The 17,817-nt window shown below is 44.4% G+C and overlaps 1 protein-coding gene across 3 annotated transcripts; it reads right to left on the minus strand.

Annotated features, from left to right (window-relative positions):
- Positions 1-464: 464 nt before the first annotated feature.
- Positions 465-17,367, minus strand: POGLUT3 (protein O-glucosyltransferase 3). 3 transcript variants are annotated; one of them, XM_083436560.1, is made up of 8 exons: positions 17,095-17,367; positions 12,246-12,443; positions 10,982-11,268; positions 8,351-8,567; positions 6,852-7,048; positions 4,552-4,746; positions 2,713-2,817; positions 465-2,122 (listed from the first exon to the last, which is right to left on the minus strand). In XM_083436560.1, exons 1-8 carry the CDS (start codon positions 17,357-17,359, stop codon positions 1,997-1,999), a joined length of 1,590 nt encoding a protein of 529 aa, XP_083292686.1. In that variant the 5' UTR covers positions 17,360-17,367; the 3' UTR covers positions 465-1,996. The 3 variants fall into 3 exon arrangements, with proteins under 3 accessions (XP_083292686.1, XP_083292688.1, XP_083292687.1); XM_083436562.1 differs by having other exon boundaries at positions 17,219-17,313; XM_083436561.1 differs by lacking the exon at positions 4,552-4,746.
- Positions 17,368-17,817: the final 450 nt, after the last annotated feature.

The raw sequence follows: 17,817 nt of genomic DNA on the forward strand, positions 1-17,817 counted from the left end.
AACCTTTCTGGTGGTAGGGAATTATGAACAGTTAACTTCATAGGTGATGTGGTTCAATTCCACGACAGAGCTCCATTGGCAGATTTACGCAAGCTTTCCTTTCCTGTTAATGGGGGGGGGGGGAGTCTTGTTACACAGCAACTTCAAAAAATACTCCAGTGCTTTTACACAGTGACCTAATTTAAAGATCCGGGAGGCAACTTTTTGGTAGGTGCCTATTCTGAAATACAAGACACGACTTGTATTAATGATAACAACACTAACTCCATTGACAGATTCATACATGTACAACACTTGCTCAACAACATTAAGAGTTCACCTGTCTGCAAGGCCACTTATGGCACACCTACATTTCATTTGTCTAAATGGCCTGGAAAACACGCCAGAGGTTAGAATAGTAAGAAATTCAGGGGAGATAAGTGTCCCCTCTGTATACGTCCTACAAAGACTAATAATAATAATAATAATAATAATAATTTATTATTTCTTTGCTGCCCCTCTGACTGGGTTGGCCCACCCACTCTGGGCGTCTCCCCAAAAATATTAAAAACACAATAAAACATCAACCATTAAAAACGTCCCTGTACAGGGCTGCCTTCAGATGTCTTCTAAAAGACAGATAGATGTTTATTTCCTTGACATTTGACAGGAAGGCGTTCCACGTGGCAGGCACGACTACCGAGAAGGCCCACTGCCTGGGTCCTTGTAACCTTACTTCTCACAGTGAGGGAACCACCAGAAGGCCCTCGGAGCGGGACCTCAGTGTCTGGGGCTGAACAATGGGGGTGGAGACGCTCCTTCAGAACAAGTTGCCTTACATCATTAGATCAATTATTCAGGCTCAGCACTGACTGTATCAGGGATGAGGAACCCGTGGTCTTCCAGTTGTTGGACTCCCAACTCCCACGAGCCTTCATCCAGCATGGCTGATGATCAGATATAATGGGAGCTGGTCCCCAACAACAGGGGAACAGACTGTCTATCCCTGGACTATGCTAACAGCTATCCCAAGTCTAGGTTAAAGTCTTGCTCAAGCCCTGCTATGTGGCATCCTTTAATTTGGGACTGAACCTATGACCTTTTTACATGCAAAGCCACCAATTCAGATGGGAATTGAGACTCAGGGTTAGTAGCTGATTACAGAATTCGTAGCTGAAGTGATATTTGAACGAGGGAGTTATTCTGTTTTTACATGGGGAAATGTGGTACACCAATGCACCTGGTAATACTGCCCTAGGCTCCCTTTGGGAGGAAGGGTGGTATCTAAACCCAACAAATAATTAACAAAACAGCCCATAATTCTACCACTTCATTCTATACAATGTGCAGAACTGCTCTTAAAAGAGTTTCAGTCATTAAACAGCAGGATCTGATTTAGACAAGGAATATGAAGAAACAGACCAATTTCTCCCCATCGTTAATAAAAATTAAGCATCTATGCCAAGACAGCTGGTAAAGTCGCCAAGGGAGGGTGTGTGAACTGTGGAGACCTTGTTTATAATCACACTCTAGGTGTAAACTCGCCGATAATCTAGGGTGCCCTCAAGCCCTAGTTGTATTACACAGTAAATAACACTGACCTGCCTTAACTGGCTGCTGCGAGGATCAAGGAGACAAATTATGTGGAGTGCTTTGAAAGTGATCTAGAAAACTAGCCCCATAAACACTTCATGCAAGTGAAGGATACAGTCTGTCTGAGAGCTTTCCTTACCATTATATATTCTCTGTTCAGATTTTTAAAAGGCACACATGGCAACTTGTAGAGGAAACAGAGAGCAAAGGAAGATATCCAAGACAACACTCCAACACACACTTAGCGAAAAGCAACCTCCATCAAACTGAATGGTGCTTACTTCTGAACAGACGCTGTAGGACTGAATTGTGAATATTTCTCCATGTACAAGCTAGTTCCAGATTCCACAGTGTTAAATGTGATTTTAGGTCCTGCCTCACTCTTGCAACAGGCTATATATTTGATCTCATTTGGCAGGGTTACTTATAACTCTTCCTTTGAAGGCTTTTTCCTGTGGCAGCTGCAGACTGAAGTCCTGTCATCAGGCTGAGGTACAAATTCCATCCCATCCCGTATTTCAGGTCTACCAGCTTGGCGTTCAGCATATTTCTGAAATACGTAAAACAGGTTGGAAAGAAACTGAAACAACAGCAGACTATTCAAAACAAAAACATTTCTCCCTTTCACAACCCTGGTCAATTCCAGCATGTTTACCCTGTTTATTGAGCTTAGACGTTTGTGGGGACATTATACAACACCACTCCTTAATGAGTTTTCATTCCGATTTATTTATTTTTTGCAGGCAGTTTATACAATGTTTTGTCAAGCAAAGGTTATCCTGCACTTTCCGAAGCATTTTCTCATCACTTTCCCTACTGCAAGAAGTCCCCCAAAATTCCTGGAAGTGGATTTCTTGTGCTACAAGAGGGTCAAATCCACTTTAATTGTACAACTTAAATTTAGCAAGAGAAATGATTGTGCGATTACGCATGTGTGGATGGCTCCTCAACCACCTCTCAGCAGGATATGTGGCCTGTCCCTGGTTTAAACTATGGTTAGTGAGGCAGGAGCAAACCATGGTTCCAGATCCTGGTTTGCTGTGAAACCAGACCATTTTAAGACCACCACGGTCAGGTTTCATGAGAGAGTGGACGCTATGGTTCGGAACAGCATAAGCATAGACTGAAATCTGGACTAACCTGGAACACTTTGAAATAGTAGCAATAAAACCGATGAGGCTGCAATAGTTCTCTTGCAGCTGCCTGCCCTTCCTTGGCAATTTTTCTGACTTCTTCATCATTTTCCTAAGGAATAGGAATAAGCTGTGTTCAAGCATCAGTACTTGGCCAGGAGACTCAGCTGTTGTAGGAACTACTGTATTGCTACTGTCTATTTAATTGTATATTATATTATATTTATCATATCATCATATCATATCATATCATATCATATCATATCATCATATCATCATATCATATCATATCATCATATCATATCATATCATATCATATCATATTATTATATTATTATATTTTGCAAGCCACCTTGAGAACTTCTGTTAGTAAGGTAGGATATAAATACCCCATAATAATAAAATAATAGAGCAACTAAGGAGTCTTATGCAATTGTGTTCAGCAAGAAGGGGCGCTCAATATTTTCAGCAGCTGCAGAAATGCTAAGCTATGGGCAGCTACTGTATTGTACAAGCCTACACACAGAAAGAGCCTCCGAAGTTAATTCCAGTCTTTTCAGACTTTTACCCACACTTTATCCAAAGCTTTAATGATATTATCCTCTCCCAAGCAGCAGTAGCAGCCTGGCACAGTTAGAGAGAGGGATTTCTTAATTTCAGGAAAGCTACCCTTATTGCCCAAGCAACAGCTAGGTGTACAGACAGGTTTGACATCTCTCACACGGATTTGGTTACTCAGAACACAGAGCAGTAATTGTCTTCTTCCACCCATATAATCATTACGCATTTATGTGCCGCGGAGCTGAAGAATAGACCCATCCCTGTTAGTACAAGGAAATGCGGCTTAGATTGAAGATACAGAAGAACACAATTGCGAATTTGTACTTTGCAGTTCTGGGGCTATGTTTCAAAGTTCCTAGTGTTTTCCTCCTTTTTCTGCAGATTAGAACTTTTGGAAAGTTAGTATTTTTTTAAACAACTACACTTGTCTCTTCATCTATTAAGTCTCAGTTCCTACCTAAACCACAAGGAGTGTGAACACACTCCACCGTGGGCTGGCAGTTACAACTTGCCAGCTGTGGTTTGTGACTCCAACATAGGGAGGTTTTCAAAGCTATGAGAACCAAACTATAACTCTGCTGGACTCTCATCCTATCACATCCGGAGAAGCTGAAAGGTGCTGAGCTTAGGCGCTGATGCAAATGGGCTACTATTAAAATGAGGCTGCATTTAAAATTGTATTCTAACCCGTATTTTAAATTGGTTTCCCCCCCTTTCCCCCCTATTATGTTTTTATTGTAATTTTACTGGTGTTAGCCGCCCTGAGCCCAGCTCTGGCCAGGGAGGGCGGGGTATGTATGAATGAATGAATGAATGAATGAATAAGTAAATAAAGGATTTGATATCCCGCTTTATCACTACCCGAAGGAGTCTCAAAGCGGCTAACATTCTCCTTTCCCTTCCTCCCCCACAACAAACACTCTGTGAGGTGAGTGGGGCTGAGAGACTCCAGAGATGTGTGACTAGCGGCTGCATGTGGAGGAGCGGAGACGGGAACCCGGTTCACCAGATTACGAGTCTACCGCTCTTAACCACTACACCACACTGGCTCTCAATAAGGATAGCAGATATTATTGTTGTTGTTGTTGTTGTTGTTGTTGTTGTTGTTGTTGTTGTTGTTGTTGTTGTTGTTGTTATATCTGGTATCCTTCCCTCCAAGGCTTGCCTTTTCCTATAAGGAGAGCAGGTACATGGCTTATCATGTTTTCTTTAAAACAGACTACAGCTGGGAAATGGTGCTGCAATTTATAATACCCAGCTTTTCTTCTGCGGCGGGGATGATTACCTTGGCCCATTTTATTCTTTCCAGCAAGTCTTCCAAGTTTCTTTTAACGGGAACGTAGTGGGTCCACGGCGCCAGCTCCTTATAGAAGTGCTCGTAGTACTGCGAAGCCTGCTTGATCACAAGGCTGTCCCCCAGCATGAGGTAGGGAAACCTGTAGGCTGCAACTGTGCCATCTATACTCACTTGGTATTTGTACTGAGGGGAGAGGAGGAGGAGGAAACCAGCATGAACCAAGCATGCATTGGGATCAAGCACTGCACCCCTGGCTAAGTTAAATCATTTCACAGTTTGGGTAACAGCAACAAACCCTATCCGTTTTCTGGTCACCTTTCAGCCTGAGGCTGCAATCCGAAGTACTTGATAGGAAACTCCAGCCATGTATAAGGGGATTTTGCAAGCTCTCCTTCAAACCACAGCAAGCAACTCATCGGATAAGCCCTACCTAAAACTCTGGGGTCTGTGGGATCAGCTGCTGATGCAACATGAGTAAAATGACAACCAGAACCTGACATCAAAGGAGACCCAGTACAGTGGTACCTCGGGTTACATTCGCTTCAGGTTACAGACTCTGCTAACCCAGAAATAGTACCTCGGGTTAAGAACTTTGCTTCAGGATGAGAACAGAAATCGCGCGGCAGCAGCAGGAGGCCCCACTAGCTTTAGGTGCTTCAGGTTAAGAACAGTTTCAGGTTAAGAACAGTTTCAGGTTAAGAACGGACCTCCGGAATGAATTAAGTACTTAACCTGAGGTACTACTGTATATGCAAGGAAGTGCTTGGGGTTGTGTGGGTTGGACCCTGGGCGGAAAGAGAAACTGCAGCTTGGTAGTAAAAGCACATCCTTTTAATTAATTAATTAATTTTATAATGAATGATTTTAGAGTGTTGTTTGTGCTGTACTTTTGTACTGTTTTATTGTTGTTAGCCGCCCTGAGCCCGGCTTCAGCTGGGGAGGGCTGGATATAAATAAATTATTACTATTATTATTATTATTATTATTATTATTATTATTCATGCACAAGGTGAACAGTTCAGTGCCCGCCATATTCAGTTAAAAGCGTCAGGTAGAAGGCAATGGGAAAGACCTCTGTCTAAGATCCTGGAGGGCTATTACCTGCCGGAATAGACTACAGTGGTACCTCAGGTTAAGTACTTAATTCGTTCCAGACGTCCGTTCTTAACCTGAAACTGTTCTTAACCTGAAGCACCCCTTTAGCTAATGGGGCCTCCTGCTGCCGCCGCGTCGCCGGAGCACGATTTCTGTTCTCATCCTAAAGCAAAGTTCTTAACCTGAAGCACTATTTCTGGGTTAGCAGAGTCTGTAACCTGAAGCGTATGTAACCTGAACTGTATGTAACCTGAGGTACCACTGTACACTGTGTTGGGTGTACAAATAAGCCTGAAGTGGTATAAAGGAAGCATCTCATGTTTCAAAGGGAACATAAAAGCGCCCCTGCGAGCAGACCAAACAACCATCTAATTCAGCAGCCTGCTTCTAAAGTGACCAACTAGATGTCTATGGAAAGCCCATAAGCAGGACATGAGTGCAATACCTCTCTCCAGCAACTGGTATTCCTAGGCCTACTGACTCTGTGATACCGGAGGCAATATGCCGCCTCCATGACTTATGTCCATTTTGAAACAGAGGCTGCTTCAAAGTCTCCAAAATTCCTACCTCTGCTGCGGTACAGATCGCAACCCACATACGCAATCTCAGGTGTGATGATCACACAGGCATGTATTTTGGATGCACGCAAGCTGGAGGAAATGATTGGCAATGGGTATACACTCGCAGTAAAACACACAAGTAGGGCTGGGGGCTCCACCCCTAACATTCTGCTCGGACACTGAGGTCCAGCGCCGAGGGCCTTCTGGCGGTTCCCTCATTGCGAGAAGCAAAGCTACAGGGAACCAGGCAGAGGGCCTTCTTGGTAGTGGCACCTGCCCTGTGGAACACCCTCCCATCAGATGTCAAAGAGATAAACAACTACCTGACATTCAGAAGACATCTTAAGGCAGCCCTGTTCTGGGAAGTTTTTAATGTTTGACATCTTAGTGTATTTTTGGTATTTGTGGGAGCCGCCCAGAGTGGCAGGGAAACCCAGCAAGATGGGCGGGGCATAAATAATAAATTATTATTATTATTAAGTATGCAATATTGCATGTTTAGATGTGGCACTAGTTTCCAGGCAGGATGTTCCTTAACACTGAAACCGGCTCTCAAAACGGAGCTTCAAGGGGAAACGAAAAACAAGGACATTTGTCTGTCTCCTCTCGGTGTTAGCAAGATAGGCGGTATACCTTAAAGAAGTCAAAGAACCCCATCAATGGAGCCTTCCCCAACTCCGCCTCCTTTTCTCGGAAGAAGAAGTAACCTGTTATTCCAGCATCCAGCAGTTCTGGGTTTTCCTTGGAGAGCTGCACCAGCTGAAGCCGTTCTTCCCGGCTGTCTCGACCTCTGAAAAATCCTTGTTCCGTTTTGTTGTCCCAGGCAGGTCCTGGAATTAACGGGTGATAGAATAAAGGAGGGAGAACAGAAATCTTGGAGGTCCTAATGCAGCCTATGCCAACCTGGTGCCTTCCAGATGTTTTGGACTACAACTCCCATCAGCCCCAGCCAGCACACCAAAATGCCCTAAGCAACTTGGGAGGCCTAATATTTGTCCTCCAGAGATTACAATTTGCGAGCAGTATTATTTTTCTTCAACGAGGCAGATTTGCTAAGGACACCCCCACACACACACACACACTATCAATGTTCAAAATACTATTCTTCCTCTGCTACGGGAAGCACTATGTCTCTGAATACCGCAGGGTGGATGTGATTTAAATCAAGATTTAAATCACTAGTCTGTAAGACTTGATTTAAATCATTTTTTTCCCCAGAAAGACTCATTCTTGCTGGTATAATCTTAATATTTACAACCAGATGAAGGTTTCATTTTTGGAATAATAAATATTTAGAGTAGTTTTTGCAGTTATATCAAAAATTACTGATTTGGTTGTACTATCAGAAATACATAGGCAGATAATTATGAAATTATTGCGAGGTTTAATAAGTTAACTGTTTATATTTGGACAACTTTTCTGCTGTACTTTATTGGAAGGAGCAAAATAATCATTTCCTTAATAACAATTTAAACAATTTATTTAACTAAAACAATAATATTATAGCATATGTATCTATGTTTGTTAACTGATGTGGTTAAACATTTAAACATTAAAAAAAAACAACTTAGTACACATTATTTCCTGATGAATGGCCTTTGGACTATAATGTAACTTAAACAGAAAACTATCTTTAGAAACATTTTTTTCTCCAAAAGCATTTTATTTTAAAAACCCAAATTAATTTTTTTAAAAATCCAATTTAAATAAAAAAAGCTGATTTAAATTTTTAAAAATCCGATTTTTATTTTTTTTAAAAAAATGATTTTTATCCACCCTGGAATGCCAGATTCTGGGATCACAGGTGTGGGGGATGTTATTGCACACAGGCTCTGCTTTGGGCCTTCAAGTAGTAGTAGTAATAATAATAATAATAATAATAATAATTTATTTATATCCCACCCTTCCAGCTGGGTTTCCCCAGACACTCTGGGCGGCTTCCAACAGAATATTAAAATACAATAACCTATTAAACATTAAAAACGTCCCTAAACAGGGTTGCCTGTCTGGCATCTGATTGGCCACGTGAGAACAGGATGCTGGAGCAGATGTCCTGATCCAGCAGACACTTCTTACATGCTTATCTCCCACCTCTGTCTGGAAAAAAACCCCCACACAGATTACCATGTTACCTGTGTTTCCTTGAATAGACAGGAGGTCATTTGTGACGCCTCGCAGAGCTTCTAGGGTTGAATGGGTGACATCGTAGGTTGGAAGCACCAGGTCTGCTGAATCCACAGAGCCACACCAGGAAAGGATAGGCAGGGGGCCAGGGGTGTCGTTTGCTTTCCGATGCTCAACAGGCCAATCCGCAACATTGAGGTAAAATTCCACATCAGGAAGGTGAACCTAAAACAAGTCAAAACACCTTTATAGTATACCTGAAGGAGCATCTCCACCTCCATCATTCAGCCCAGACACTGAGGTCCAGCTCCAAGGGCCTTCTGGCAGTTCCCTCACTGCGATAAGTGAGGTTACAGGGAACCAGGCAGAGGGCCTTCTTGGTGGTGGTGCCCGCTCTGTGGAACGCCCTCCCATCAGATGTCAAGGAAATGAACAACTATCTGACTTTTAGAACACACCTGAAGGCAGCCCCTGTTTAGGGAAGTTTTTAATGTTTGATGTTTTACTGTGTTTTTAATATCCTGTTGGAAACCGCCCAGAGTGGCTGGGGAGGCCTGGCCAGATGGGCAGTGTATAAGTAGTAAATCAGTAGTAATGGTAGTAGTTCATGCTGTTCTACTAGTTGCTTTAGCTTCCATAGGATGTAACAATTAACCCAGTGTTATGGATCAACAAGCTGCTATAGATTAAAAAGCCAAATTTGGTGGTCCCCTATAAGAAAAAAAATGTTTTAGTCTCTGTATTTTGTTCTACCATTTTCGTTGTTGTTTCGGTTACATCCCACCCCCAAATGTTTCCTCTTTTTTATGAATGAGATTGGAGCATCTGTTTTCTACGCCAAAGGTCCCTGGTTCCATTTGCAGGGTCTCCAATTGGGACTGGAAATGTCTCCTGCCTGACACTCAAAGAGCTACTGCCTGTCAGCATAGACAATACTGAACTAAATTGACTAATTGGTCTGGCTCAGTAGAAGAGCTCTTCCTATGTTCTTTTTTTTAAATAATATTTTTTATTAATTTTAACATATAAATTATAAAATGTACCACAAAACTTATCACTTATACAATCTTTTTGGACTTCCACCAGCACCTCTGATGATCCACCGTTTTAACCACTTCTTATGCATTTCTTAACTTTATATTGCCTTTACATCTCTTAACAAATCATCCTCCCCCTTGTCCATTTTTACAATACTTCTAATAATACTCCTCACAAAACTTCTTGCAACCCTACAAACGTCGCCTGTTCTTCACAATTACTTTTCAAATAGTCCGTAAATTTACTCCAGTCTTCCGTGTATTTCTGGTCTCACCGGTTTCGAATCCTTCCTGTTAGTTTATCTAATTCTGCATAGTCCATTAACTTCATCCTCCATTCTTCAATCGACGGTAACTCTTCTTGCTTCCATTTTTGGGCCAATAATATTCTTGCTGCTGTTACTGCATATAAAAAGAGCTTACATTCCTTTCTATTTATATTTCTCCCCACAATGCCCAATAGAAATGCTTCTGGTTTCTTTACAAATGTATATTTCAACCTTTTTTTCAACTCATTATATATCATCTCCCAGAAGCATTTCACCTCTTCCTATGTTCTTATAGCTGGGCCCGATCTATCCTAGCTTGTCCCAATACAACCAGAGATAGAAAATCCTCGTCTGTGTGATTTGCTGGTTCAGAAACCACAGGCAAAATTGGATGTCTATCTGAGTGAGATGCTTTCAATGGAATGCACCCTTGGTTGTGCATTGAAGTGTGCATCCCAATATAGATGGGGAAGCACATTTCGATGCACAGCTGATTTACTCCCTCTATGCTGATAGTGGCTCTCAACATAGGGCAAAAGGTTTATTTGAAGCTGCCAACTTGCATGGTATCACTCAATGCACACTGAAAAGCTTGAGAGGTGAAAGCACCTGCAAATTTGAGACTTCCTGCACAACTCTACACATATCTACTCAGAAGCAAGTCTCACTTGAGAGCCTTGGGATGGATCCAAACACAGGGGGGAACGCTATAAATAAGTCAGAAATTAGATAGTTTTAACAAAAGAAAAAAATCTCTATGGAAAATCGCATTTTAAAATTTCCCGCTCTCTGTCGCCATCTGGTGTTGCATGTTTATAGCGCATCCAAATCACTGGTTGTTTTTTTTAAAACGTAGCTGAGTCCCAGGACTGTGATCAAAGGATATTGCTGGTGTGCAGACCGCTCTGGTGGATGTCTGTTATATGTCTGCTGCATTTTGCACACCACACTATGCCATAGCTTAGTGCAACATGGATGAGATGCAGTGTGTCCCAGGCTTGAATGCTCCACTCTTACTGCGCAGGTAGGAGGGCAACTTCTGAAGACTGCACTTTCTGTTTTAGTTAACAATGCAGCTATGTGGGAGGAGGTGAAGGCAGCAAAGGCTTGCAAATGTGCTAAAAAGAAAATTGTTTAGTGTCAGGGTGGCTAACCTGTGGTCTTCAAAACTTGCTGAGCTACAATTCCCATAAGCCCCAACCAGCCAAGGCTCAGCAATGATGGGAGTTGTAGTTCAAGAACACCTGCGAGAGCCACAGGTTAGCTATCCTTGCTTTAGCACGATGAGCAAACATGGCCACTGTGTACTAAGCGAGTATCTGTGGAAATATACCTTCCTCGCCAGTGACAGCAACATTTCATCCGAGAACATTTTGAAGTCTGTATACTTCCCCAAGGACCGGCGATAGATGTGATTGCCAATGACAGTATAATGAACAATGGCTCCCATCTTTTGGGCAAACCTTGGTGGAACCTCATCAAACAACCGCTGGAGATCTATGCTAGGAAACACAGCGAAATCCTCGGTAATCTGAGGGTGCTCTGAAGGACAGGAAAGACTTTTCTCCCAAATCTGAGCATCTTCTTCTGGGCATTCGCAATATTCATGATAAACTGGACCTGAAAAAGAAAGAGGGTGACAAATACATAATGTTGGGGGGGGGGATAGAGGCCTAACCTTGTGATCTGTGCAAATGGAGGTTTTTTCTCACAAGCCTTTTCCAAGAAATGCTTTTAAACCGCTTGAGACTTCAAGGCCCTTGGAATGGAAAACAGGACCAGAAGTGCTGATTCCATGTGTTCAAAGTCCACATTTTAAATCCATGAGATGGGTTTAAGCATGACCAGGAAACTGGCCAATTGACTGATTGTTTTATAGTGTCAGCCTTTATAAAATATTCCATGAATTCAAGATGGCCCTTCTGCAAGGTGTTCCAATGCATCTACTCTCATTAGCACCAGCATCAATGTTTTTTACCAGCCTTTACCAACCTTGTGCCTTCCAGCTGTTTTGGAATACAACTCCCATCAGCCCCAGTACAGTTTTTCCATGTATAAGACGCCCCCATGTATAAGACGCCCCATTTAAAAAAAACCCAAAGAAGAAATTAAGCTGTTTAGCTTTTGGGGGCGGGGAGGTCACTTCCACCAATTGCTCACCCGCCTGCCCACCACTATAGATGACACACCTCGCCGCAGTCGCCAACTGTCTGCCCACTTACTGTCACCAACAGCCCATTTGCCACAGCCACCAATCGCCTGCCCAATCGCTGCTGCCACAGCCAATCGCCAGCAGGCTTTGCTGCAGCCACCAATCCCCCACCCAATCGCCACTGCCAATCTCCTACTTGCTGCTGCCATTAAACACGTCCCCCCTCTGCATTCACTATCTGTGTAAAAGACGACACCCAATTTTTGCCTTTTTTTTTTTTAAGCAAAAAGCATCGTCTTAAACATGGAAAAATACAGTAATTGCCTGCATAAGGTCTGTTAAGTTCAGTTTTACAGGTGTTCTCCCCTACCCCGCCGATCAACCGAGCAATGCCCAGCGGGTCAGAGCCCTGGAAATTCAGGAGAGAAAAACTAAACCACGTTACCCTTCAGGATATAGGGAGATTCAGCAACATGTGCACCGCCATAAAGAATCTCCACCTTTAAGCCTTCCTTGACACTTCCGTACAACCGATATCGCATGAGAAAGGAGCCATCATTCCTGTCCAGAAACTTAGGGACATGGATCTGAACGACTTCTTTGGGGGAGATGGGTTTGATTTTCACTTCAAATTGTGCATTTCCTAAAGAAGAAGAAAACAGATATAACTTTAGACATTCTGCGTTACTTGCTTTAAGTTAACAACACCTTGGCTGTGAGGTGTGTCTCCCCACCTGACCTGGCAGGGCCCGGACTGACTCCAGCTACAAAAGTCGAGGCTGTTGAAGAGACTCTTGGGCTAGGGCATTGTTTAAGAGGTTTTGGTGGGGAGGGGTGTTGTTGCTGTTAACTTTTTGTATAATTGTTTTGGATCTAATTGTGATTTATGCGGAAATCGTTCGATTTGATTTGTGTACTTTTAGATGTTTTAATTTATGGTTGAGGACTACTTTCATTACGTTTGTAATTATGTAATTTTTTCATGCTGTAAGTGGCCTTGGGTATGGTTTTGGCTATAGAAACGCGGCACACAAAATGATGTGTGTGTGTGTGTGTGTGTGTGTATGTATGTATACGATAAGCCCTGCTGAATCAGATCAACAGCGGCTAACCACAATGACTATATTCTACCTGTACTCTCCCCAGTTTTGATTCCAAGCAACTGGTAACCAGAGGCACCTTCTCCAACAATGGAGGGGCAGAACAAAGATATCATGGTTCGAAACCAATGATGAACTTAACTGCTGTGAATTTATGTAATCCCATTCTAAAAGCCATCCAAATTGTTGGCCATCACTACTTCTTGCGGGAGCTAACTATGTGCTGTGTAAAGAAGTACCGTATTTTTTCCTCCATAACACTCACTTTTTTTCCTCCTAGAAAGTAAGAAGAAGAAGAAGAGTTTGGATTTGATACCCCGCCTTTCACTCCCTTTAAGGAGTCTCAAAGCGGCTAACATTCTCCTTTCCCTTCCTCCCCCACAACAAACACTCTGTGAGGTGAGTGGGGCTGAGAGACTTCAAAGAAGTGTGACTGGCCCAAGGTCACCCAGCAGCTGCATGTGGAGGAGCGGAGACATGAACCCGGTTCCCCAGATTACAAGACTACCGCTCTTAACCACTACACCACACTGGCTCTCAACGTAATGTCTGTGCGTGTTATGGAGCGAATGCCTACAGATGGCGGGGGGATCTGCTGCAGTCGTGAGCAGAGGATCCATGGTTCCCCTTCCTTCCCTCCTCCGTGGCTCACTTTGAAACAGCAAAGCAGGAGAAGAGCCACTGAGTGGGGAGAAGAGAGGGACAGAGAGCCTGGTTACAAAGCACGGATCCACAGGGATCCTCAGGATTTTTGCACTGAGTCACCCCAAATTCACCATCAGATCACATAGCATGTCCATGGCTACAGCTTGCACCAAAAAAATCACGCACCCACTGTTGCCTGGGGCCGCAGTGGAGCAAAAACGCGGTTACAAAGCATGGATCCACATGGATCCTCAGGATTTTTGCATTGGGCTACCCCAAACTCACCGTCAGATCACATGTCTGTGGCCACAGCATGAACCACAAAAATCATACATCCACTGTTTCGTTTAGAATATTTTTTTTCTTGTTTTCCTCCTCTAAAAACTATATGCGTGTTATGGTCGGGTGCGTGTTATGGAGCGAAAAATACGGTACTTTCTTTTGTCTCTCCTGCATCTTCTAACATTCAACTTCAATGGAAGCGCCCGAGTTTTAGTCTTACGAGAGGGAAAACTTTTTTTATATATCCCTATTCACTCTCTCAAAATCAGGCATAATGTTAGGCACCTCTATCGTATTTTATGACTCCGAAACTCTCCAATTACAATGCCACTTCAATAGCAGAATTAATAACTTTGTTTTCATGTCTCTCAGCATTAGCTACTCTTCCTTACGAAAACACAGCCGTGTGCAATTCTTTGATCCCATGCAAGAACAGGAAAGTTACAGAATTTGATACAGGCTGGCAAATACAGCCACAACCTGTACCCACATCACAAGTGAATCAGCCTTAATGTAAACTGACAATTTTAAAAAGTATGAAAACAGAAGATGCTACCTTAGGCTATGCTATCATCTCAACGTAAACAAAGCCAAGTAATACAAACAGAAATATGAAGAGGAGTTAAGAGCGCTTGCAGGCGAAGCAGTCTGAATCCTGGCACTGTGGACAGAATGAAAGTTGATCAACTACTCAGTCAACTTTATACCTGTGCAAAAGTCTGGCGAGTGTGCCATTTCAGAACAGCGTGCCAACCATGTTGTTCCAATGCCAAGTGCACAAAAGCGCGATCCTGCCTAACGTACACATTTTTTGCTAGTGTACAAAATGAGCCGCTCTTCTTACAGCTCACCAGAAATAAGCATATCCTCTTGCAGCTTATTCTACGGATGACCTAGCAATATACTCAAACCCTGTTGCAGGCAGGTTGGGCCTGTTTTGCTCCCGCCACTTTGATGATGCATCCTACCTCCTCAGGATGTTGGCAGGCTATTAGCTTGCTTGTCATTTTCACCTTGAACTTCCATTTGAAAGGGTGTGAAAGTATATCACTCTTGCGCAACCACCTTTTCTTGCCTTTAAATTTCTTCTTGCAGTCCTTACTTGCTGGCGCGTATATGTCAACTATGACGCCTGCCCTGTGACCTTGAAAATAGCTTTGCCCAGGCCCATGATCCCAAAAGAGACTTTGCAGGAAATGCTTGCTGGCAGAACCAGGGATAAGGAGCATACAGTGGTACCTCGGGTTACAGACGCTTCAGGTTACATACGCTTCAGGTCACAGACTCCGCTAACCCAGAAATATTACCTCGGGTTAAGAACTTTGCTTCAGGATGAGAACAGAAATTGTGCTCCAGTGGCATGGCGGCCCCATTAGCTAAAGTGGTGCTTCAGGTTAAGAACAATTTCAGGAACAGATTAAGTACTTAACCTGAGGTACCACTGTACTAGATTGTGGAATAGATCCATCATTCACAAACAAAGCTGGGTGTCGGGGAGTCTTATTTTAAGATGAAAAGGAGGAGAAGAACAACAAATATCTGTGGTCTTTCAAATATTATTGGACTCCCAACTCATGGAACAACATGAGCCTGTTTGAGCCAGACTCTGCAGCCATCTCTTTTTTTAACATTTGATTTCTAGCAGTTTGCAGGTGGCCATGTTCGGCTTCTCGGTAGTGGTGCCCTCCCTGTGGAACACCCTCCCATCAGATGTCAAGGAAATAAACAACTATCTGACTTTTAGAAGACATCTGAAGGCAGCCCTGTTTAGGGAAGTTTTTAATGTTTGATGTTTTTATAGTGTTTTTAATATTCTGTTGGGAGTGGCTCCCAGAGTGGCTGGGAGCTGCCCAGAGTGGCTGGGGGTATAAATAATAAAGCATTATTATTATTATTATTATTATTATTATTATTATTATTATCATTATTATTATTATTACTACCATATGTAGAGCCAGTGTAGCAATTAAGAGTATTAAGCTAGGACTAAGGAGTTCCAAGTTAAAATCTGTATTGAGCCTCAGACGAGCTCTCAGACGAGCCTACCTCACAGGGCTGTGGCAAGAGTAAAAGCGGGAGGATTTTTTGAATATCTTGTAGGAAAGACAGAATATAAATGTAAATGTAATAATAAATAAATAAATAAATAAATAAATAAATAAATAAGGGAAGGAAACCTTTCCTAATGAAAGAGTTTAAATCTGGGAATGGGATCATTGCTACCTCTATGCCTATGACCAGCTCTTGCACACAGCTTTTAACATGACTTAACGCTGGACTCAAACTGCACCTATGAAACCTCTGCAATGAATTTGATCCAGGAGCAAGCGTCCTCCATCCTGCAACTTCGGCCTGCCTTCCACAAGCAGAAATGGGGCCGACGCCTGGGTGTCACATAAAAAATAACACACACCCACTGTGTAGATTGAGGGACGCGGGTGGTGCTGTGGGTTAAACCACAGAGCCTAGGGCTTGCTAATCAGAAGGTCAGTGGTTCGAATCCCCGCAACGGGGTGAGCTCCCGTTGCTCGGTCCCTGCTCCTGCCAACCTAGCAGTTCGAAAGCACGTCAAAGTGCTAGTAGATAAATAGGTACCACTCCGGCGGGAAGGTAAACGGCGTTTCCGTGTGCTGCTCTGGTTCGCCAGAAGCGGCTTAGTCATGCTGGCCGCATGACCCGGAAGCTGTACGCCGGCTCCCTCGGCCAATAAAGCGAGATGAGCGCCGCAGCCCCAGAGTCGGCCATGACTGCACCTAATGGTCAGGGGTCCCTTTACCTTTACTTACTGTAGATTAAAAAAATAAAAATTTAGCACAGCACTGAAAAAGGTTCTTCTTGTTCTTCCGGTTGTTTTTTAAATGTGAGCCTGTGCTAAGAATGCCCAGGAAGCTGCCCGACGCCAAACCGGGCTACTAGTCCACCTAGCTCGCTACTGCCCACACTGACCGGCACGGTTTCGCACAGGGGATCCTAATAACTCCAAACTCTCCATGAAGATGCTCAACCCTTCCGCCCCGCCAGGCCGTCTTCTCCCGCCTCACGAGGGCCTGCCGCCCCTTGTCCTTGACACGTCGGCTGCAAAGCCAGGCGCGGCTTCCGGGGCGCAGCCGGACCCGTCGGGCAGCAGAGAGCCCTCTTGTCCGCCAGACGCCGCGGCCTTGGGCGTCTCCCGTGCGAGGCGGGTCTCCAAACCTCGCTCGGAGGCGCCTTGGCCGGCCGAGAAGGAGACTCAGGAGAAGCTGCTCCGACGCCCGCGCGGCGCAATACCTGGCGGGGAGCGCGTGAAGTTGCGCCCGTCGCTGCCGACCGCCTGCAGCCAGAAATACCGGACGGGGAGGGTGGCCTCGGCCCGCAAGCCGGGCCCCCAAACCAGGCTCCTTTCCGCGCTCACCGCCGGCGGAGGCTCCGCAGCAGCCGCTTCCGAGAAGCTCTGCCGGGAAGCCCACAAGACGGCAGCCCCGAGCAGCAGCGCGGTTTGCAAACAGCCGCGCGCGCCCCTGGGCCTCCCGCCGCCTCGACTTGTGCGCAGCATTGCCTGGGCCTAAGTGATGGGGAGAGGGGAGGTCCACTCCGACGCCCCTTCTGGTTCCCCTCTCAAGTTTTTGCAAACTTTGCTGCTGCTTTTTTTTTGGGGGGGGGGGGGATATCGAGTGGCTTGATTTGATTGGGACGTGTGACGGCCAATCACGAGGGGCGGCAACATCCTTTTTCCTCTCCAAAGCGCGGTGCCCAGGCAGAAATCCAAATTGGTCCCGGTGGAGCGGAGGGGGGGTCTCTATTCTTAGGGGCCGAGTCCCCTTTGGCTCCCCGATAAAATGTTGGAAGGGGCGGACCCCCCCCAAAAGTTGATGGACATTGCCATTCAAGTTGCGCGGGTGCACCCCATCGTGTGATCAATTTACGCAGGGCGAGTGCTACTTGCCAATCCGAAGCGTGCGGAATTTCTCCCGAGAAAAATACAGCAAATAGAGGACGAGGGGTTTGCATTAG

The sequence above is a fragment of the Podarcis tiliguerta genome (genome assembly GCF_965153285.1).
Source record: "Podarcis tiliguerta genome assembly, chromosome: 4".
Classification (NCBI taxonomy): domain Eukaryota; kingdom Metazoa; phylum Chordata; class Lepidosauria; order Squamata; family Lacertidae; genus Podarcis; species Podarcis tiliguerta.

Coding starts and splice junctions, on each gene's coding strand:
- POGLUT3 (XM_083436560.1), bottom strand. CDS start 17,359: ATGCTGCGCACAAGTCGAGGCGGCGGGAGGCCCAGGGGCGCGCGCGGC. Junction 12,444..17,094: donor CTTCACGCGCTCCCCGCCAG/GTATTGCGCCGC, acceptor CTTCTTCTTTAG/GAAATGCACAATTTGAAGTG. Junction 4,747..6,851: donor GGTTCTTTGACTTCTTTAAG/GTATACCGCCTA, acceptor CTCTCCCCTCAG/TACAAATACCAAGTGAGTAT.